This window comes from Prunus dulcis, chromosome 5, assembly GCF_902201215.1.
Source record: "Prunus dulcis chromosome 5, ALMONDv2, whole genome shotgun sequence".
Taxonomy (NCBI): Eukaryota; Viridiplantae; Streptophyta; class Magnoliopsida; order Rosales; family Rosaceae; genus Prunus; species Prunus dulcis.
Genome location: NC_047654.1, coordinates 13,626,336 through 13,649,167, shown reverse-complemented (window position 1 = coordinate 13,649,167; position 22,832 = coordinate 13,626,336). Strand labels below are relative to the sequence as shown.

The 22,832-nt window shown below is 38.6% G+C and overlaps 6 protein-coding genes and 1 pseudogene across 6 annotated transcripts; 5 read left to right on the top strand and 2 right to left on the bottom strand.

The window, feature by feature from the left end:
* The first annotated feature begins 344 nt into the window (after window positions 1-344).
* LOC117627802 (E3 ubiquitin-protein ligase RGLG2-like) lies at window positions 345-4,252 on the top strand. Its single transcript, XM_034360049.1, has 12 exons — window positions 345-577; window positions 1,264-1,538; window positions 1,888-1,972; window positions 2,048-2,188; window positions 2,270-2,386; window positions 2,475-2,572; window positions 2,701-2,780; window positions 2,856-2,961; window positions 3,064-3,191; window positions 3,304-3,481; window positions 3,623-3,679; window positions 3,763-4,252. The coding sequence occupies exons 2-12, from the start codon at window positions 1,287-1,289 to the stop codon at window positions 3,841-3,843; spliced, it is 1,323 nt and encodes a 440-aa protein (XP_034215940.1). The 5' UTR covers window positions 345-577; window positions 1,264-1,286; the 3' UTR covers window positions 3,844-4,252.
* A 545-nt stretch (window positions 4,253-4,797) lies between these two features.
* On the top strand, window positions 4,798-6,504 carry LOC117629083 (aldehyde oxidase GLOX-like). Its single transcript, XM_034361599.1, has one exon. It carries the CDS (start codon window positions 4,798-4,800, stop codon window positions 6,502-6,504), a length of 1,707 nt encoding a protein of 568 aa, XP_034217490.1.
* Window positions 6,505-7,222: 718 nt separating this feature from the next.
* On the top strand, window positions 7,223-7,633 carry LOC117629082. The gene has a single exon (XM_034361598.1). The coding sequence runs from the start codon at window positions 7,223-7,225 to the stop codon at window positions 7,631-7,633; it is 411 nt and encodes a 136-aa protein (XP_034217489.1).
* A 997-nt stretch (window positions 7,634-8,630) lies between these two features.
* LOC117628074 (putative pentatricopeptide repeat-containing protein At5g37570) lies at window positions 8,631-11,105 on the top strand. The gene has a single exon (XM_034360437.1). The coding sequence runs from the start codon at window positions 8,674-8,676 to the stop codon at window positions 10,375-10,377; it is 1,704 nt and encodes a 567-aa protein (XP_034216328.1). The 5' UTR covers window positions 8,631-8,673; the 3' UTR covers window positions 10,378-11,105.
* A 7-nt stretch (window positions 11,106-11,112) lies between these two features.
* On the bottom strand, window positions 11,113-13,199 carry LOC117629081 (annotated as a pseudogene).
* A 593-nt stretch (window positions 13,200-13,792) lies between these two features.
* LOC117628710 (proline transporter 1-like) lies at window positions 13,793-16,369 on the bottom strand. Its single transcript, XM_034361213.1, has 8 exons — window positions 16,252-16,369; window positions 15,393-15,617; window positions 15,200-15,294; window positions 14,905-15,091; window positions 14,666-14,790; window positions 14,377-14,592; window positions 14,035-14,265; window positions 13,793-13,953 (listed from the first exon to the last, which is right to left on the bottom strand). The coding sequence occupies exons 1-8, from the start codon at window positions 16,367-16,369 to the stop codon at window positions 13,804-13,806; spliced, it is 1,347 nt and encodes a 448-aa protein (XP_034217104.1). The 3' UTR covers window positions 13,793-13,803.
* Window positions 16,370-18,703: 2,334 nt separating this feature from the next.
* On the top strand, window positions 18,704-21,460 carry LOC117629080 (probable galactinol--sucrose galactosyltransferase 2). The gene is made up of 9 exons (XM_034361596.1): window positions 18,704-18,920; window positions 19,038-19,063; window positions 19,248-19,295; window positions 20,011-20,102; window positions 20,201-20,308; window positions 20,413-20,532; window positions 20,616-20,958; window positions 21,126-21,266; window positions 21,374-21,460. The coding sequence occupies exons 1-9, from the start codon at window positions 18,704-18,706 to the stop codon at window positions 21,458-21,460; spliced, it is 1,182 nt and encodes a 393-aa protein (XP_034217487.1).
* The last annotated feature ends 1,372 nt before the right edge of the window (window positions 21,461-22,832 follow it).

Below are 22,832 nucleotides of genomic sequence, written 5' to 3'. Positions count from 1 at the left end.
AAAACTATTTACTTCAAGATCAAGAAAAGGGCTAAAAGTGGAATAATTGTTTGTTGATTATAACAACGCGTGACATCTCTCCACAAAATGTCATATCACGAATCACTTATAATTATAGTGTGCTCTGTAATTTGAGTATAACACATTTACATTATTAATAATCTAATTAAATTGATAACACAATCACACTTTATCTTTGATGTCCATCATGTTTACACAAAAAAATAAAAAAAACATGGAAAAAACAAACAGAAAAAGAAGAAAAAGAAAGAAACCAACCAAGTCAATCAGTGGGAGGGTGACGCTATCAGCCAAAACCAGAAAAGAAAATACAGAGACTCTTCCTTTTGTGTAAGGAAACTTCCTAGAACCAGCCTCCACCAGTAAACTCCGAACGTAAGTATATCCATCTGTCTCTCTCACAAAGACTCAAGACTTTTTACTCCATTAGCAAGAACAACCAACCTTTGCCAAGTTACCACTTTAGCCCTTTGGACTTCTCCGCCCACTGACAACATCTTCAACTCGGAAAATGCTCCTCAGCAGCACCTTCAACTCAGAAATGTCTCTCTAAGAGGTTCCAATTCTTTCTTCTTTCTTTTTTCTTAGCTTGTGAAGTTTTCATGTCTTTGGTCTTTTCTGAAAATTGGGTATTAGGGATTGGGGCTATATTTTTTATATATTTGTCGGTGAGCTGTAAAAAGTCTGCATCTTTCTCTGACTCTGAGTCAAGTGGGAGATAATATAAAATGTGGGTTGTGAAAAGTTTGGGTCTTGTTAGATAATAATTATGAATTCGAACAAGAAACTAGATATCTGGTTTTAGGGTGCAAAAGATTTCTTTGATTTACATTCTTTTTGCCCTGAAAATGTGCTGATATCTTCTGGGTTATGTTCTTACGTTTCACTAATCCCAATATGAAGTTGTCTTAATATTTCCAACATTATCGAATTCAACCCCATTTCTTTGCCTGTGAATGAGGCTTGGGATAGATAGTTGGCCCTGGATGTCTTAAACTATTTGTTCAATTTTCTTGAGAATATTTTATTTCATTTTTTTGTCTTTATTTCACAATTCTGTTTCTTGAGGTTATATTCAAATCAGAATATGAAGCAAATGGGATTGATTGTTTTGGTTACTTTTTTCCATATATGATCCTTTTATAATGATTGTTAGATTAATAGAACAAGCCTTTCAATGTGTGAACTCCATGGGAGATTGATTTATAACATTTACTTAATTTTTGTTTGTTGAATGTGTAGTGTTCCTGTAGAATATACAATTGATGGGTGGGATAATTTCGAAACGTGCTACTTCGAGACAGGCTTCTTTTGGGTCTGGATCGCATTCTTGGAGTCAACAAAGTTATCCAGAGGTACCATATGCACAACCATATGCACCACCAAGCCAAGACTATGGGCAACAGCAGCATTTTGCACCACCACCTCAAAGCCACGGTAGTGCTTGGCCAGGGTCGAAAAAGAGGTTGGAAAGGAAGTATTCAAAAATAGATGATGATTACAACAGCCTGGAGCAGGTAATTGAACTGATGCAATTGCAGCACATAAAAAGTACAGTCAATTTCTTTTATGTGGTGGAGAGCTTGCTTTTAGTCAGAATGTACTCAACGGTTGTCTACAAATGGAATAGTTCATCTCAAGATGTTCTTTTTTATATATATCTCAAGATTTTTTTTTTAATATATCCCCCTTCTCTCTCTCTGAACATGAAAAAAAAAAGAAAAAAAAAAGACTATTGATTACCTAGGTGCATTTTTATTTTCTTGTCATCTGTCTTTGAAGCAAATATGATTTCAGATCGTTGTAATTGCTAATGTCACTTGAGTAATTATGATGACATTATGTATTACTCTCATCTTTTGATAGGTCACAGATGCATTGGCACGTGCTGGTTTGGAGTCATCCAATCTTATTGTGGGCATTGATTTCACAAAGAGCAACGAGTGGACAGGTTTTCCCTGGTCTGGGTGCTTAGAAGTCTTTTTATCAGTTATAGTGAAACATTCTTAACCTCCTTTTGTACCAGGTGCAAGGTCATTTCATCGGAAAAGCTTGCATCACATTGGAGAAGAGCAAAATCCCTATGAACAGGCAATATCAATTATAGGGAAAACATTGTCTTCCTTTGATGAAGATAACTTGATTCCCTGTTTTGGATTTGGAGATGGTATTTCATCTAACAGTTGTCTCATTCTTCAAATTTAGCCTTTTGACAATAGTATTTTGATATGATTTCATATATTTGCAGCATCAACCCATGACCAAGAAGTTTTCAGTTTCTACCCAGATGAGGGATCTTTTTGCAATGGATTTGAAGAAGTATTAAGACGATATAGAGAATTAGTCCCTCAGCTACGACTTGCCGGTTGCAATTTGTTTTACTCCCTTTTCCCTTGTTTTTCTTGGTTGATTATTTGCTTATGGAGATTCATACCCTTCTTTTCTTGTGACAGGGCCCACATCATTTGCCCCTATTATTGAAATGGCCATTACTATTGTTGAGCAAAGTGGTGGTCAGTACCATGTGTTGGTGATAATAGCTGATGGACAGGTACATTGTTTTTGGTTATATCTTATAGTTATCTGTTTCAGAGAATTCTCTGATCAAGCAGCAAAGGCTTTGCATAGTGATATGATTTCTTGTGTTAAATTATTAAAGGAGACTGAAAATTGTCACAGGTGACCAGGAGTGTTGATACAGAGCGCGGCCAGTTAAGCCCACAGGAAAGGAAAACTGTTGAAGCAATTGTGAAAGCAAGGTAAATTCTTAGACTTGTTTCCTTGGTCTTATTCTTTTTGCCATTCTACTTTATGATGTACTTGTTATATTGTAGTGAGTATCCCTTATCAATTATACTAGTTGGAGTTGGAGATGGGCCGTGGGATATGATGAAGGAATTTGATGATAACATCCCTGCTCGGGCCTTCGATAACTTTCAGGTAAGTATAGCAGATATCATCTTGATGGAGTATGTAAGCTTTCATGTCTCTTATCTCTTCAAACTTTAACTGAAAGTTGCTGCTTTCTTTTGTCTTCTGTAGTTTGTGAATTTTACAGAAATTATGACAAAGAATATGGATCGTTCGAGAAAAGAAGCAGAATTTGCTCTTGCAGCATTGATGGAAATACCCTCCCAGTATAAAGCAACCCTCGAGCTTAATATATTAGGGTAATAATCTAACTCCTGTCTAGTGGGGTTTGAGGGATTTGCTATTGCAGCTGGGAGCCTGGGTGACATAAATTCATTTGCAAATCATCCTTTCCTTTCATTGCTTATGTAGTTCTACAAGAGGGAAGGCTGTAGATAGGGTACCTCTTCCCCCGCCTCATTATGGTTCGGCTTCTTTTAGCATGCCAAAACCATCACAATCAAGTAATTTTCGTCCAAGTGCACCATCCAGGCAACGTGATGAGTTTGTTAGCACAGCACGTCCTGCAAGTTCAGCTTCTGATAATCATGTACTTGCCCTCTTTCTACTTCTGTAGTTGAGCTGCATTTGTTTCTAGCATAATTATCATGCTGTGCCACTGAATCTTTTGATGAGTAGGCTTAACATACGTCATGGACATCAAATACTTATATTTTTGTGATTCTGACAGGTCTGTCCGATTTGCCTAACCGATCCGAAGAATATGGCATTTGGTTGTGGACATCAGGTAATCCATCTATATGTTGTTTACACCTTAAAGAATTGCATGCAAGAATGAATGCCTGAGTTGGACTTCAATATAATTTGCAGACATGCTGTGACTGTGGACAAGATCTTCAATTATGCCCCATTTGCAGAAGCACCATTGAAACCCGAATAAAGCTCTATTAAGCGTTAGTCTGCCTGAAATTTGGACCATTGCAACTTCAACTCCAAGACTATTTCAATTCGTTACAATTTTCTTTCATCGAGAGGAACTCGGCTCCTTGTACATATCTTCAGTTTTTTTGGATTGATGGGAATATTTCTCCATGCATCATGTCTAATAGCTTAAGCACCTACAGAACGAAAGACCTCCACTTTTGAGGTCTTGGCTGGCATAGGACACTCGCTGTTAGACTTGCTGCTATGGCTAGTTCAGTGTTTGTTTGAATTTTGTTGCTTGTCGTATTTTTTTCTACTTATTTCTACTTTTGCCCAATTAAATTCAACATGTAACAAGTAGTTTTATGGCTCCACATATATGTACACAAGATATACCTTATATAACCAGTCAGTAAAGTTTACCTTGTGGCTCATCTACAGAGGACCTCTCAGCTATGGCATGTCATTCTGAGACCAAGAGATGAATAAACGGCATGTCATTTTTATGTCCAACACAAACACGAAATTGACATGTCGTGTGTCAACTTTTCTGGCTAGGGTTCTTAGCCCCAAGCCAAAGGCCATTGGCTATTTGTTAGCAGAGCTGAGAAAACTGCAAATTCAATAACATTTTTACCCTACACTTTGTCCAAGTTTGGCGGAGTCTTGTGCCATCAGCCAAAGACTCACTCTTCAAAAGCATGGTTGAACCATTGATTTTTTGCACGCCAATTGCCAATTTCACCCCTTGATTGCAAGAAAACCGAACAAGCAGCACACTAGATGATTGCAAGAAAACCAAACACGCCAATAATAAAATAAGCTTCCACTCTTTCACAGCAAGACTCTGTTTCATAAAATTCTACTACTTTTAAGGACTGGGCAAACTAAATTTTAGCAAACAAGTCTATATATAAAAAAAAAGACTTAAAACTGTTCCCACATCACTCATGCACATAGAAAGTACACTCTCACTCTCCCATGGCGCAGCACAATCACTTTCTCATTGCAATCAAATCCATGATCACTGCTTTGTTCTTCACATTGCATTTTATTGGGTTTAGTGGTGCAGTCGGGAGGTTCTCTGCTGTAGGCCGGAAAGGGCAATGGCAGCTGCTGCTAAACAACACGGGCGTAGTGGCTATGCATATGGCATTGACACACGACAACACTGTCGTTATATTTGATCAAACAGAAGCTGGCCCCTCTGTGTACAGGCTTCGAAGGCGCCACAATGGAAACAGATGCACAGAGAGCCATGACGATTTAGCAGACTCATCCTGCTATGCTCACTCCGTGGAGTATGACATTTCAAGCAACAAAGTTAGACCTCTGAGGCTTTACACTGATACCTGGTGCTCCTCAGGCTCTTTCTTGAGCAACGGGACACTTCTACAAACGGGTGGATATGGAAGTGGCACTCGAAGAATTCGATACTTCAAGCCTTGTGGGGATGGCCAGTGTGATTGGAGGCAATCGGAGAGATCACTGGCTGATGATCGTTGGTACGCTTCCAATCAATTGCTCCCAGAACATGATAGGATCATTGTGGTTGGTGGAAGAAGGACCTTTACTTATGAATTTGTACCAAAAATGTCTTCCAATGAAGGCTCTCATGACCTATCATTCTTGCACCAAACTTATGACAGAAGTGAAGGAGGGAACAACCTCTATCCCTTCCTTCACCTCTCTTCGGATGGAAATTTGTTCATCTTTGCCAACCGGGACTCCATTCTCTTCAATTACAGAAGTAACATAGTGATCAAGACCTTCCCTCGAATACCCGGCTCTGGCTCTAGGAACTATCCAGGCTCTGGCTCATCAGTGATCCTCCCATTAGACCACACAAACAATTTCCAAAGAATGGAAGTCATGGTGTGTGGTGGTGCTGCCTCTGGAGCCCACAGAGCAGCAGGACAAAACAGATTCTTGAAAGGCCTAAGCTCCTGTGGAAGAATGGTGATCACAGGCAACAGACACAAGTGGAACATGGAGAACATGCCGGGCTCTCGTCTTCTCAGCGACATGCTGATCCTCCCAACTGGGAATGTTTTGATCATCAATGGTGCCAAAAGAGGCTCTGGAGGATGGAACAATGCAAGAAATGCTTCCCTCCAGCCTTATCTCTACAACCCAAATCACAAATTAGGCAAAAGATTCTCTGTCCTCAAGTCCACAAAAATTGCTAGAATGTATCACTCCTCAGCCATTCTTTTACCTGATGGGAGGGTCTTGGTTGGTGGGGGCAACCCTCATGAAAGCTACACTTTCAGCAATGTGGCCTACCCAACTGAGCTTAGGCTCCAAGCATTTGCCCCACACTACATGGGAAGGCAATACCATACATATAGACCAATAAATTTGACCATAAACTATGGCCTTGGTGATCTCTCTGGTGTAAGGTATGGGGTAGATTTTAATGTGAGCTTTTGGTTGGGGAGGAAGCCAAGCAAAGTGGTGGAGTTTAATGCTTATGCACCACCATTCACAACACACTCCATATCCATGAACCAGAGGTTGCTGAAATTGAGGTGCAAGAAATTGGTGAGGGCTGAAGGTGGATTGGTGCATGCAGTTTTGGAGGCTCCCCCATCTCCTAATGTTGCTCCCTCTGGTTATTATATGCTCACTGTTGTGAATGGTGGAATTCCTAGCATATCTCAGTGGGTTAAGTTCCTACATCAGTGAGGACTTTGTGGTCCTTTCCTTTTAATTATTACTACAAAATCCCAAAAATGTTAGATGGGGGCTGAGAATAATTCATGTAAAATAACATGCCAACACAGTAAAAGAAAATACCACATTAATATAGAAGCTTTAATTTCATATAACCAAAGGTGTCTAGTATGATGGCCGATGATATCGATGTTGGTCCATTTGCTGCCTAATTACCTCTAGTTGGAAGCATATCCTAATAAGGCTTCCCAAGATAAACATGAGAAATTTTTGTAAGACGATTCGACATGTTATATTAGGCTACTAATCTGACATATTGATAAATTCGACATGTTATATTAGGCTATTAATCTGAAATATTGATTAATGTGTGACCGGGATTAAAATACGCTAGACTATTTTGACATGAGAAGGATGATTACTCTTTATAAAATAACCTTAATGTGAGTTTGTGACTAGTTTTGAAGGATTGATTTCTGTGATTGTGAGATCCTACTCTGATTAAGCATATAGGAACATTATACATCACGGACTCATAAACTACCATTACCAAAAATTTCAGCTGCATTCATTACACCTGAGCTACTTTGTTCACTTTTTAAATTGTCAATTTCATTTTGAGAGAGACCTAAAAAAATCACAAAAACAAAATAAAAACAAAAATCAACCCTCTTTAATTACTCATACAACTCCTCTATCTAATATTCCACCACAACCATTTCCACTCAAAATGGCTTCAGTCTCAGAACTTGCTTACCAAAGGCTGAGAAATGAAGGTGTCTTTAATGAAGAACCAGAGCAAAACAGAGCAGTTATATTCAAGAAGACAAGTGGTGGGTGGTCCAAGATCAGAAAGCTAACAACTAGTAGGAGGAGGCCAAGGGTTCGGGTTTTGGGCTTGAGGAGGTTTCTGGGGAGAAGAGCTAGGCTTTTCACAAGGATCAAAGTTTCATGGAGCAAAGCTTTGAAGAGGTTGAAGAATGGGCAGGCTCACATGAACGACTTGTTTGGTGGAAACTATTTGTTCATGCAGGCCAACCCTCTTCCTTTCAAGTGTGGTGAGAGGCCTTATAATTTAGGTCATGGTGGCGGCCTTCACGGCAGTTTGCCCTCAAGGTATTCTGTTGGAAGAATGGTTTGAGCATAATTATTTATAAAGATTAATGAGAAATTCTATATAGCCATGCCATGTGCATGGTGTGAGGGTGTATATAGAGAAATTTTCCTATGCAGTTAGGATGGAACCACTTATTATAAGTTATAATTTATTTAGTCAAGTTTTCGATGTGAGACTTTATATTCTTCAACAATATGCATGCATTGTAGAAAAGATCTTTCTCTACCGACATATGTATTGAAAGAAATAAAAAAACTAATTTTATTATAATAAAAAGAGCAGCTATTGTTGATACAATTTGTTATGCAATACTGTTGTAAGTATAACAATACATATTAAATCAAATCTTAAAGGGGTTGCAAATTCTTGCAACAAATAAATCTTCACCCTTTTTCCCATGAAAAAAAAAAGAAGAAAACTTGATCAATTCAAGATCTCTCTTTTCTTTTCTTATATCCCCTTCTCTCATTCATTTCTTTTTTGGTCGCAACACTCCTTTTGCATTATTGACTCCAAGATCTTTCCTGCTAAAAGAGAAAATGGCATATTATCCATTGAAAGAATCTAATTTATTAATTTCTCTTACAATCTCTTATTGTAGTTGGACGAAAATTAGTGCAAGATTCATGCGAGATTCATTCTAGCGAGATGATTTGAGTGAGAGAATATTAATTCATTGCACACATGAGCTTAGCCAAGTTGGCTAGCGTGAATGTGTTCCTTATTCTGCACCTGAGTTCAAATCTCTCTCTCTGTAGTTTAGATTAATTAAATTAAAATATCGTTTATATTTATAAAAAAAAGAAAAAATATTAATTCATTTGTATTATAACATGTATAAAAAATAAGATAAAATTGTGAGTGTAACAACCACACTATTAATTAATCCATTCATATTATAATAGTATCAAAAAATTAGATAATATTGTTGCGCATAATTTTACATTTAACAAATTTAAAAGCCCAAAATGCTCACATAATTTTCCTATGTTATATTTTTACCGGGAAAGGATCGAAGAGCCGTTAAACCAACGAACTTTGAAATTTTTGGGAAGTGAGATAAAATGAGACCGACAACGGTCACCAAAAACCATCCGAACAACAAAGCAGATGGAGCTGCCTCTCTGCTAAAAGCTTGCACATCGCTTCGCCACCTTAAGCAAATCCACGCCCATATCGTCCGGTCCATTCTCCATCGAAACGCCTCCTTAGCCTCCACTCTTATCTCTCTCTATGCCTCTCTCTCCTCTTCGCCTCGATATACCCACCTCGTCTTTACCTCTTTCGCGAACCCAAATCTCTCTCTCTTCAACCACGCCATTAGAGCTTTCTCTAAGACCTCGTCGCTCTGTGCCGAAGCGAGAAGTTTGTATTCTCAGATGATTTGCCTTGGAATAAGACCCGATAACTATACGTACCCTTTTGTGCTTAACTCGTGTGCCACGTTAAATGATCTTTGTGCTGGGATTGAGGTCCATGGACGCGTTGTTAAAATGGGTTTTGGCTTTTGTGTTCCGGTTTCAAATGCTTTGATTGATATGTATGGAAAATGTGTGAAATTGGTGAGGGCTCGGATGGTGTTCGATGAAATGTCTGAGAGAGATGTTGTTTCTTACAATGCCCTTTTAGGGGCTCATGCGAGAGGTGGGGTGGATATGGAGGATGCCTCGGTTTTGTTTGAGGGAATGCTGGGAAAAAATGTTATATCTTGGAACGCGATGATTGTGGGTTATGTAAATAGTGGGGGTCTGGTTTCAGCGAGGGCTGTGTTTGATAGGATGCCCGAGAGGAATGTTGTTTCTTGGACTACAATGTTGGTGGGGTATACTAAAAGTGGGCTTATTGATCAAGCAAGGGGCCTCTTTGATGAAATGCCTGAACGAAGTTTGATTTGTTGGACGGCCCTGATTTCAGGGTATTCACAAAATGGGAGACCAAGCGAAGCGCTTTCACTTTTCCGGAGAATGGAAAAGGCACCGGTAAAGCCAGATGCTTTCACCATGACAGCTGTGATTTCTGCATTGGCACAATTGGGCCGTGCAGATCTTGCAAATTGGATTGGGTCATATGTGGATCGAGAAGGTATAGAACAGAATGAACAAGTGCTCACTGCACTAGTTGACATGCATGCCAAGTGTGGGAATATGGAAGAGGCATGTGGTATATTTGAGAAGATCCCCCGGAAGGATGTTTTCTCTTATAGTGCATTAATCACAGGCCTTGCTTCTCATGGTCATGGGGTTAAAGCGCTTGAGATCTTCCAGAGAATGCTAGCAGAAAATATTGAACCCGATGGCATCACATTTGTTGGGGTATTCACTGCCTGCTGCCATGCAGGACTCGTTGAAGATGGAATGAAGTACTGGGAAAGCATGGTTAAAGATTACAATATTGAGCCTGATGCTGATCACTACACATGTGTGGTCGATATGCTGGGACGTGCTGGGAAACTCAATGAAGCCCACAATTTGGTAAAGAGAATGCCTATGGGACCACAGCCTGGAGCATTAGGAGCTCTGCTTGCTGCATGTAGAACTTATGGAAATGTCGAGATTGCAGAAAGTGTTGCCGAGAAACTCTTCGTGTTAGAACCTGGGAATACTGGAAATTATATGCTACTTTCAAGTATCTATGCTTCGACAGAACATTGGGATGAAGCCAGAAAGGTGCGGGAAGCAATGAATGAGAGAAGTGCAACTAAGCTTCCTGGGTGCAGTTGGGTTGAAATTAGCAAAGGTCATGCAACACAAATGAAGAACCAAATGTAAACGGAATTCCATGGTGGAATTCTGCCATGCTGTTCTCATTGAATTGAATTATAATGCACACTTTCTGTTGTTAGTGCAAGACTGGATTTAAGTTGTCAATTCAATGAGGTTATGTAGGTTTCATTCTTATAACTTGGTCAGTATGTGGTCTGAGACGGTTGTGAATTCCTAGCCCCAAGATGAACAGAAGAGTTTAAGGGGAATGCAACAACAACTAAACATCGTGCTGCCAGTTACAGACAATTCAGTGCCGGAACTCCTCGATATTCAACAAAATCCTGGCAGACTTTGTTCTCCTCAGTCATGCTTAAGCTTCCATTCATCAAGGCATTAATCCTCTTGATACTTGTATGCTTACAGGTAAGGAAGAGCAGATATCCTGACTGGTGAGCACCCTATGTTGTCCCCTTGCCCCCTTACCCCAGGATAGGCCCTGCTTACACATAGTAACCAAGAGCAGCTACCAAGGAAACGTATTTCTATCACTTCTGGGAACATGTCAGCCAGCTACCAAGTCTAAAAGTGACGTGTTCTGGTATGGGATCTGAACTCAGAGAATTGCGTATGGAAACTCATCATTGCAGGGAATGGAAAAGTAATGGACAATGTACAGTATTAATTACTTGCAAATTGTTTTCTGGAATAAGGAACTTGCTGCAATCAGTCTTCTTCTGTTGTGCACTGTATCTTTTGAATGGTATCAAATGATTATTATCTGTGATAATTTACATGTCTTTATCTATCTGCAAAGAAATTATACTTCTGAACATTGTTGAATATCAAGCGAACTGCAGCAATTGTGGTTACAACCGCAAGGAGAGAAAAAATAATAATGTTGAACCAATGCCATAAATTCTTCTCTGGTCTAGCTGTCTTTCCCTTGATCTGTGAGAAAAGAAAGCCAAAAATATAGCAACTTAGGTTTTATAATCTTTTATCTTGTCCTGATTATGATGCAGTATCTTTTGGTGGGGGGTGGAGTGTGAGGCGAGAAAGGAAGAGCACAGTATAGCAAAGTTACCTTGATGAAAATCATGCTTGGGAACACAAAAGTCAGAGGAACAAGTGAAAACGATCCAAACAAGTTCACAAAGTCCCCCATGAAAGGAATAGCTAAGGTCACAAATGTGTTTGCTATGAAGAAGAAGGCTCGTAGGAAGAATCTGCGCTTCAAATTTTCTTTTGAGTTCATGGACTTATCGAGCTTGAAGAACTTGGTATCAAGGGCCTCGTGAATTGGTGCAACGAACATCTGTTGAGGTAAAAAAACTGAAGTTCAGTTGAAGAGTAAGTCTTCTGCAGTGATATGTATGAGAACAGAAGAGAACATGCATGGTCGGAAGAATGAAAAGAACCCTAATAATAATTACACATTCATCATCGGTATATGGCTTACATGTTGGGAGACTATGGATTGTAGAAAGACAGCAGCATTTATAAGAACCTTAGCCCATTTAGGACCATTTAGCTCATTAGGAAGGTTTTCAGATACTTTTGAGCCATAAGGCCAGTATCCCATCATGGGGACTGACTGCATAGGAAAATATGATCCCCCCACTAAACTGCGCATATAATGCTTTCCTCATATTTGTGACTGCTGGCTTCCGCAGAGTTGACTTCATATTCCAAAAAGATAAAAACATCAGAATTAGAATCTTTACTGTTTTTTGCACCGTTAGTTTCTCACAGAATCTATTCTAGAGGTATGAACATGTATTTCTGGTAGCTAGCCGGAGTTGCTGGATACGATTATAGCTGAAATTGCATTGAAGGCATTGAACAACCTGTCTACTTTGTTTCCGTGGATTGCATAATCTTTCTGTTTGTTAGTCTTCCCTTCAGAAGAAGAATTGCATGTGTTAGTAAGCATTGTAAAATTCATGTATATTGTGCTATTACAGTATTATTGGACGTGAAATTATGAGAGGGTTGAAAATAAAAGAAATGGGAAAACAGAGGTTTTCTGTGTACCATCTTTAACCACCACCACCACCAAGAGTGTGACAATGTAAGCGAAGGTGACGATGGTAGAGGCTTCCAGCCAACCTCTCATTGCAGAAATTGTTGGAATAAAAAAAGAAAATATGAAGAACGTCACTCCGGTGATAGCGATGAACCATTGGAGCCTCAATGGAGAGTCACTGAATTCTGAGTTGATTTTCCCGTTTGCAGAGAAACATATCCTTTGAACATCCGCCACCACTTCAATGCTCTAATTGCAGAAACACATACGCAGCATATTGAGTTAGAGCATACCTCAGTGCTCTTCCACCAAGGAGAATGAAACCCATATTTCCTAGAAGGAGGGTCACAAATTGTAAAACCCAAGTGAAGTAACACATTTTTCTGCCTTAAAAAACACAGGGCCAAACATAAATTTAAATTAAAAACACAAAACATATAATTTGTACTCAAGCATTTTTCGGTATCTTACGCGATGTACACACCGTATAAATATCCCATGAGATCTCTGTATCTGATGAACCTCTGGCCATTGATGAAGTGAAAAGCAGCCAAAAGCCAGTTAACATAGAGAGAATAGAACCCTACAACCACCATGCATACGACACCCCATGTCCAGCCCAATGGTACCAACATAAGACTTGAGAAGCTCAAAATGTATCCAAAATTGAAGCTTGTTGCCATGAATCTGAAAGAGAGGATTTTTGAGAACTTTTGGGTGATTTGATAATGGAAACTTATGAATTGAACATACCATGCCCAATGGTATGAGCAGATGGGAGGGAAAATTCATGATCTTGGTCACCCTTTATTTGGCATTGTTCTGTGCTCCAGGCTTCTTTCTTACCTTCTCCTTCCATTCATACGAGATCTTATATATTAAAAAGAAAATCTAAAATGGGTTATGATCTTTTTCTTCTCTTTTGTTAATGAAAATCAGAGATTGACAACAACTTTTTCGATATATGCACATTCCCGCTTCAATATATGCAGAAAGGCACTTGAATTACGGGGAGCTATACATATTACTACAGTCTACCGGAGTCTCCGGCCATAACCACACATGCAAAGACAATCCATGCATGAAAGACAGAAATGTCAAGTTCAACTGAGATCTTGACCATGGTCCTAATCGAATCAATTGGCTGCCTATTTATGATGGATGTGCTACAAGTGTCTGCTTAAATAGCCCATGGTGTATGTCCATCTGAAGAAAAAATTATTGTGTGTACTCGATACACCACGTCGGCATTGCATGAATATTTTTCTATTGTAAGGCATGATGACAGAACTAATATTTTCCTTTGGTTACTTCAGATGTAAGCTCCCAAGTCTTCATGTATCTGTAATAATTTACATGTTTTTATGTATCTGCAATAATTTACATGTCTTCATCATGTATCTACAATATTTTGCTGATGAATATTTTTGAAATGTATAATGCCTGTAATAATTTACATGTCTTCATGTATCAGCAAAGAAATGATATTTCTGAACATTGTTGACGATCAATCGAACAGCAGAAATTGTGGTCACAACAGCAAGGAGAGAAAAAATTATAATGTTGAACCAATGCCATAAATTCTTCTCTACTCTAGCTGTCTTTCCTTTCACCTGTGAGAAAAGAAGAAAGCCAATAAGATAGCAAGTTAGCTTGTACTTTGTCCTGATTGTGGTGCGGTATAGCAATATTACCTTGATGAAAATCATGCTTGGGAACACGAAAGTTAGAGGAACAAGTGTGAATGATCCAAACAAGTTCACAAAGTTCCCCATGAAAGGAAAAGCTGCTGTCACAAATGAATTCACCGTGAAAAGAAGGGCTCGCATGTAGAATCTCCTCTTCAAGTTTTCTTTCGTGTTCATGCCGGTTTCAAGTTTGAGGAACTTGGTATCAAGGGTCTCATGAATTGGTGCAGCAAACATCTGTTGACGCAAAAAAAGATGGAAAGTTCAGTTGAAAAATATAAGCCTCTGCATGAAAAATCAAATATACAGTCACTATGATTTTAGTGTACCATCATCATCATGGCTTACATGTTGAGAGACTATGGATTGCAGGAAAACGGCGGCATTTATGAGGACCTTAACCGATTTAGGACCGCTTAGCTCTCCAGGAAGGTATTCAGAGACAGTTGAGCCATAAGCCCAGTATCCCACCATGCTGACTCCATAGTAAAACACCAGCCCCACACTAAACTGCAGATATAAAGCTTTCCTCATATTTGAAACTGCAGGCTTGCGCAGAGTTGACTTCACAGACAAAAAGCACGAAATATCAGAATTTTAAACTTTTTCTTTTGGGGCATATTTCTAGTGATTCTACCTGTATCTCTAGTAGCAGGCCGGAGGTGTTACACACAATTATAGCTGAAATTGCACCAAAGGCATTCAACACTCTGTCTGCTTTGTTTCCATGGATTGCATAATCTCTCTTTGTTTTAGCTTTCCCTTCACAAGAATCATTGCATGAATGGTAAGCATTGGAAATTATATATGGGATATGATTCTGAAATTAGGAGAGGTTTTTAAATTAAAGAAGTTGAACGAAAAAGGATTTTGTACCATCTTTAACTGCTACCACCAAGAGTATGACAATGTAAGCGAAAGTGAGAACGGTAGAGGGTCCGAGCCACCTTCTCATTGCAGACATTGTTGGAATTAGAAATGAATAGATGCAGTAGGTCGCTCCAGTGACAACGATAAAGTATTGGAGCCTCAGGGGAGAATCACTGAATTCTGAGTTAATCTCCTGTTTGTTTGCATGTCCTTTGAACTTCAGCCAACTTATAATTCTCATTGCAGAAAGCATATAATTAATACAGTGTTAGAGTTAATTAGTAATACGAATACTAATTACCTTGAGTGCTCTTCCTCCAAGTAAAATGAAACCCATATTTCCAAGAAGAAGGGTCAAGAACTGGGAAACCCATGTGATGTAATACATTTCTCTACCTTTGAAATATAAGACAGTGCAAAAACAAGAAAAAACACTATCAGTTTCCTCTATAAGTCAATCATTGTTGGTTAAATATGTTGCAAATGAAACTGACCAAACAAAAGTCCCATGAGATCTCTGTATCTGATGAACCTTTGGCCATTGATGAAGTGAAAAGCAGCCAAAAGCCAGTTGGCATAGGCAGTATAGAACCCCACAACCAGCAGGCATATGATCCCCCATGTCCATCCCAAAGGCACCAACATAAGATTTGAAAAGCTCAATATGTAACCACAATTGAAGCTTGTCACCAGCATCAACCCAACTTGTTGCCATGAATCTGTAGGATTTTGTCATTCACTTTAAAGAGCATAATTCAACAATCCCACATAAGAAATTAATGCCTTGAAAACACAGACAAGAAATCAAATGACTTTCTTGCTTCTTTTATAGAACTTGGTTTTAGCAAAAACCCAGATATAAGCTTGATGGGAAGTCGGCAACTACATGCAACGTTGGAGAATTATCTAGAGAAAGCCACACAAATGTGGCTGGGGTTAATCTTCCTAAGTCGGTGGACCAAGGTATGGCGGTGGATCCTGTCTATAAATAGATATACATGTGATCATACAAGGTGGTGCAAAAAAGCTACCCAATCCAAATCATATGGAGGGAGTCCAACGAAAAGAACTCCCAAACTAAGGGAGAGCAAATAAGCTCACCAATTTAAGTGATGGGCCAAATAGCCCAAACTAATCGAAGCAAAGTGTGATGACCAATAAGCCAAAAAAAACTGAGGCCAATTAGCTTACATAAGATATGTATTATTCTCCTCCAAATATAATAAAATCATTTTGTTTCAACTATTGTTCTATTGTCCTAAACCATTTACCACATAAACCAATAACGGTATCAGAGCATCACAAACACTCATCTCACACCTCCTAAAATTTTACTAACACAATTGAACATACCATGGCCAATTGTATGAGCAGAGGGGAGAGAAAATTCATGATCTTGGTCACCCCTTAATTGGCCGTGTTCAATGCTCAAAGCTTCTTTGTTGTTTGTTGTGATATCTTCTCCTTCCATTGCAGCTACAAAGAATCTTAAACCTCACAAGCAAGCAAGACAAAGCTTCTTATTATAAAGATCCATGTAAAGCCATAGTGCTTAAAAGTCAAGATCCAAATTTATCCCCACATGACCATTTCCCACCAAAATATATGTAGAAAGACAATTCATGCATTAAGGACAGAAATGTTACTTACGTAACCACATTGTCTTGATCATGATCCTTTTTATTGCATGGAGTGGACCCCATATCGTTGACTACACAGCCACTGTGCTGCAAAATATTCTATGTGAAATATATGTAATATGTACTCAATCCTCATCAAGAGGCACCAATTTATAAATTTTAACTTGACATCAATTTCAAGTTGGAAACTTTTCCAAAATGCACAAGAGCTAAAGCAACCATTCATCCAAGTTCTCCCTCAGCTGTAGAAAACTGGCCTGCAGTCTATGATGTTATGGTTGATTATCATAATTATGATTAAGACAATGAGTGAAATGAAAGTTGACACCCCACCATTATGATTCAAAACATTATATCAAAGACCTTAATTGTGACAAAGGTCACTTCCTAAACCGCAGGATTCAATTTGATGGAAGATATGACAGGCACCAGAAAATTTCGAATGATTCAATTTCAAGTTATTAAATCAAAATCCTTAATCTGGGATAATGTGGCACTTGCTTTATCAGTTTGCCTCGCCATGTCGTGTAAGACATGATAAACGCCCAGTAAAGTTCATATGATGCTGGTCAGATGTGGGGATCAAATCTCATTTATCATGGCTTAATCCATATGCCACAACCAAAAGATATGGGATGATCGAGTCATGGCTTAACCCATATGCCACAACCAAAAGACGTGGAATGATCGAGCTTCCCTCCCACTAGAGAAGTGCGGAGCGAGGGAGACGCAAATCACTCATCTAATCCCACTACAACTCATCTTATCCCACTACCATGAAGTGGGGGATGAGATGTGCAAAGCTAGGGAAGCATGGCCAAACCCAAGAACTTGAAGCGCTATAAAAATCCGGCTAGACCTCCAGCCAAGGTACGAGAAATTCAATTAAACACTAAGAGTACGCTGCGCAAATACTGACTTGAGCGTCGGAGTGCCTTTTGCAGGTACTCACCCCATTTCCATCGTTCGACCTCGGGAACAAAATCCGGAGTTCTCTTTCAACCAAGGAAGCGTGCAGACTTCAGTCAAGAACCTATGGAGGTATTTCTTCTTGAAAGGAATCCTGCTCCAACACCAGACTCAGTCATTCACCCTAGAAAATTGAAAGAATTTATTATGCACACGGCATACCAGAGAAGTTAATGTCATTTTTCACTAGACTATACTTTGTTGACTCAAATGAAAGGTTTATATTTTTCTTTTTGATTTTTAGTAGTTCAATTTAGGCCTAACAAGAAAAACATAAACCTGCCGTGGCCATAGTAGGTCCATTGAGGTAAGCTCACCCCACAATTTCGTCAAGTTGGGCCACCTCATATGAGAGAATTTGAAAGAAGAAAACAAAATTTGGTTCAATATCACAGCATTAATTTGTTTGAAATTGTGTTATATAGGCCCACTCCATATTGTATTTCACTAATTTAAACTATTTGTTTTGTAGATACTTATTCAAAGATCATCTCTACAAAAAATCACTTCAATCCGATATCATTTAATCACTTAATTGAATTATTGAAATTTTAGTACTTTCATGAAGCACAATGTTCATTGATTTTGTATGACACAATTGGATATCAAAACGGTTTCCAATTTGTCTAATTTTTTACAAGAATGATCTATGAATGTAAACTTAAAACATAAATGATTTAAATTGTTTTAAAAAATTCATAAGGACCCCAAATGTCCCTCAAATAAAGATCCCTCAATAGAATTAGACTATATATATAGGTGCACTTAATATAGCAAGAGACACGTCACCATGAAACTCGGTCGGTGTGACGGTCTCAGAATTTTCTGGTCTTTGTTTCGATGCGCTGCAACGTCATCTGATATGAGCTCATGTTCTTCATATATGGATGTATAAAACCCCCTAGCTTGCTAGATCATCCATGATATATAATTGAAAAGTTGAAGTTTGTGAAGCGACTATAGCAAAGATGATTGTCCCAAGCATCAAAGATGACTGCCTCATGGTCCGGGACAATGTTGTTCTGTCTCATGTTCCAAGAAACATAAGTGTCGCACCAGCTGCCGATGAGGCTGCTTTCATTGGAGCTTCTTTTTCAAACTCTAGCCTCAAACATTTGCTTTTTTTTAAAGAATAATTTTGTGTGCATTGCGGGGGGTACAAGTTTATGTGTCTCTTCAGATTCAAGCTCCGGTGGATGATACCGAGTTTTGGAGATTCGGGCTGTGAAGTTCCAGCAGAAACTCAAATGCTCCTCTTGGAAACAAGAGAAAAATCCACTGTCCAAAATGGGCTATCTAAGCCAACAACTGAGAACAGTTTGTACATTCTGTTATTACCAGTCTTGGATGGACCATTCAGGGCTAGTTTGCAAGGGAACACTGTAAATGAGCTTGAATTTTGCATCGAAAGCGGTTCCTTCAATTTATGCAACTTTATTTTGGATGTTGATCAATGCGGTTTTAATTTGTTCTGCCTTTTGATTCTATTCAATACTTCTGAGTTTTGTGGTTTGTTTATTTGTGCCTCAGGAGATCCCATTGTCCAAACCTCCCAAGTAACTAGAAGCAATTTTTATGAATTTAGGAGACAACCCTTTTAAGCTCATTAGGAATTCCATAAAGTTTATTTAGTAAATTTTCAAAAATTAATTGATTTGAGATTTGTGATTATAATGTGCCATATACTGAGAATGATGGTTCATTTTATGTTTTTAAATTTTAACAGCTTCATTCATGCAGATACTGGCAAAGCACAAAGGTACATTCAATCATGTAGAAAACAAGAAGGTAATTGATATATATATATATATATATATATATATATTGTGAGAGCAAATTTCTCCACGAGAATATTCGATTGGAAAGATTCCCCTTTCTTATTCGACGCCTATTTCTTCCTGTAAAATAGAATAAATAAGAGGACCACACCCGGGGGGTGTTGGCCAAAGGCCCTCCGATGCCTAAATTAGTTCAATTGAATCATATAGAAAACAATAGCTAATAGAGTACGGAGATATGTTTATAATATAAACAGGGCGGGTGGAGCCTTATGTAAAAGAAAGAGAGAGGAGGTAACTAGGCTCTGTGAGGGAAGATCTCTACAGGTTTTAGCAGTAGTTCTGACGAACCTCATCATTGTGCGTAATCAAGTATTTATAGTGGCCTTGGAGAGGTTGGCGGGGTTGGTGTAGTTGGTGAGGTTGGTGAGGTTGGTGTATTAAGGGATTAGGGATTTAACCGAATCCCTAATTAAGGAAGGATCAAATAACCCCCAATTTGATTAGGTAATTCCCAATTAGGTTAGGTAACTCCCAATTAGGTTAGGTAACTCCTAATTAGGTCACATAATTCTCAAATTGATTGGCCTAATTATTTGACATAGGGTTCAGGTTTAATTTGGTTCCCCCATATATATATATATATATATATATATATATATATATGTATGTATACAATTTCATGAAAAACTAGCCTGCTAAATCTGTTGCGCTTGAAATGGCAGATACCAGCACATGTGGACTGGTTTGGATGGAGCACCTGGGATGCATTTTATCATAAAGTTGATCCTGAAGGAATTGAGAAGGGGCTTAAAAGGTGAATTAGTTTCAAATGAAATAGACAGCTTTGATTGTTCAACTTGGTTATAGAAAAAAAAAAACTTAAGTACATATCATCATGTTTTTGTTTTCCAGTCTTTCAGAAGGAGGCTTCCCCCCAAAATTTCTTATCATTGATGAAGGATGGCAGAACAAAGTAATGGAAGTTGAAGCTGATGAGACTGATTCACCTTATCATGCCACGTGAGACTTCTTTACATAATTCATATTCTACCTCTTCGCTGACTCTGATCACGTTCTGCAACATGTTGAATTGTTAGATGATCTCATTTGCTCCAAATTTATAGGTCTGTGGACAGATTGACAAGCATAGAAGAAAATGATAAGTTCAAGGGCTTCCGGTCAGGAAAGTCATATGCTAATCTCCGTGAGTTTGTAAAGTTCATCGAAGAGGAATATGGACTGAAGTACATTCCTTGCTTTAACATTTGTTTTGAGTCATTTGTGAAAAATGTACATAATTAATCAAAGATTATGAGTTAAAATGCAGATTAGTATATGCGTGCCACGCTTTAATTGGTTCGTGGGGAGGGGTACTTCCAACATCTGAAGAAATGAGGAAATACGACCCCTGGATCAAACACATAGTTCAGTCCCCAGGAAACGTGAGTCACGTTATCTGTACAACCCTTGGCCCCATGGAGAAATATGGGATTGGCATGATTGCCCCCTCAAATATTTATAGGTTTTATGACGATCTTCATAGCTACCTTGCAAGTTGCAATGTAGATGGAGTTAAGGTGGATGTGCAGAATGTACTGGAACTTCTTGGTTCTTGTTATGGAGGCCGTGTAGCATTGATGGGGCGGTACCAAGAAGCCCTTGAGGAATCTGTTATAAGAAACTTCCATCGCAATAACCTTATTTGCGGCATGAGCCTTAGCAATGACCACATTTACAGGTTAATTTGTTGAATCTTTGACATCAACAAAGAAAAAAAAGGAAAAAGGAAATGATCAGTTTTAATTAGATGAGTTGTGTTGTGTTGTGTTGCTTTCAGCTCAAGCAGGGTGCAGCTACTAGGGTATCAGAGGGTTTCATGCAAATGGAGCCAACATTTCAGACCCTACGTGTTGCTGCTGTAGCTTTTAACAGTCTTCTCATGGGAGAGATTGCTGTTCCAGATTGGGACATGTTCTTTGTAAGATGAATTCTGCTAACATATCTTTGATTTACTTATCCAACTCATATATATATATATATCAGCACCTAAATTAATTCCTAATGGTCTTTCTTCTGCATTTTCAGAGTGACCATTACACAGCTGAGTTCCATGCTGCAGCAAGGGCACTGGGGGGATGTCCAGTATATGTACAACTCAGGAGGAGCCATTGAATTTCTACATTGCAAAAATGAACTTTCCGAATGTGTCGTAAAGGTTCGAATCCGAGGATGTGGTCGATTTGGAGCCTATTCCAACAAAAAACCAAGGTCTTGCATGGTGGACAAGAAAGAGGAGTTTATAGTCTACAATGCTAATAATGGTTTGTTGCTACTTAAACTTCATGGCCAATGCAGTGTAAGAGAGACTGAAATTGTGTATTGAGTTTTGCGACTGCAAGTCTGCACCTCCTGAGGGGCTCTAAACTTTGTTTGAATCAACTTAAGTGTCGTGAGCTGTATCTTTCCATATTCTGATCCATTATATAAAATTCAGCTCATCCCATGTGATATGGTCTCGTGTTACATTTAGATGCTCCAAAACATTCTATAATCATACAGTCATAGCTTGCAAGATGAATTGCTAAAACAAATCAACTGAGATATACCCTTTAATATGCCATTAAATCTCTTTTTATTCACTAAAAATGAAGTGAATGTTATTAGTTAAGAAGAGTGTTTGGGTGTAATTCGAATTACTCACGTGTTATAATATAAGTGCAAAAAGAGTGTTTGGGTGTAACCCTAATTACTCATATATAGGGATGGCAACGGGTCGGATAGGGGTCGGGTATGATAATACCATCCCCATCCCCGCTCTCCATCCCTGAATCCATCCCCGTTTATTAGGTTTCGGGGAATCCCCGTCCCCGTCCCCGTCGGGGGACTATCCCCCATACCCGCCCCGAATCCCTGATTTTTTTGCATAAAAAAATATTTATCATACATTTTAACATTAAGTTTCATATTAACTTATCATTCAACACATCCAAATTAACTATAAATTTCAACTCAACTATTTAAAATCACATCAATATGAAATTCCATAGAAATTTAGGAAGAATTAGGAGAGGGAAGTTAACTTAGGGTTAAATGTAAATATTATAATTACATATTTATTTATTTAAATATAAACATATATATTTTCGGGTCGGGTTCGGGGATGGGGACGCCAATACCATCCCCTCCCCATACCCGATACCCATTTAGACCCGAAATCTCCCTTCGTTAGGGTCGGAGACCCGACGGGGACCCGTCCCTATGAGAATTTTTGCCATCCCTACTCATATGTTATAATATAAGTGCACAAAAAAATTATATACACATGATAATACTGAAAATTTTATTGACGCTATTAGATCCCAAAAAAGATTTTTTTTATTTTTTTTATTTTTTTATTTTTTAAATTGTAAAATTTGTAAAAGTAGAAAAGCAGTTGGGCTGGACTTCCATGAAGCAATGAGTTAGATTTGGGCTCCTATATGATAATTCTAAATCTGAAAGCCCATACATGCTTTTATGTGCCCATAAAAAAGAAAATCTCCTT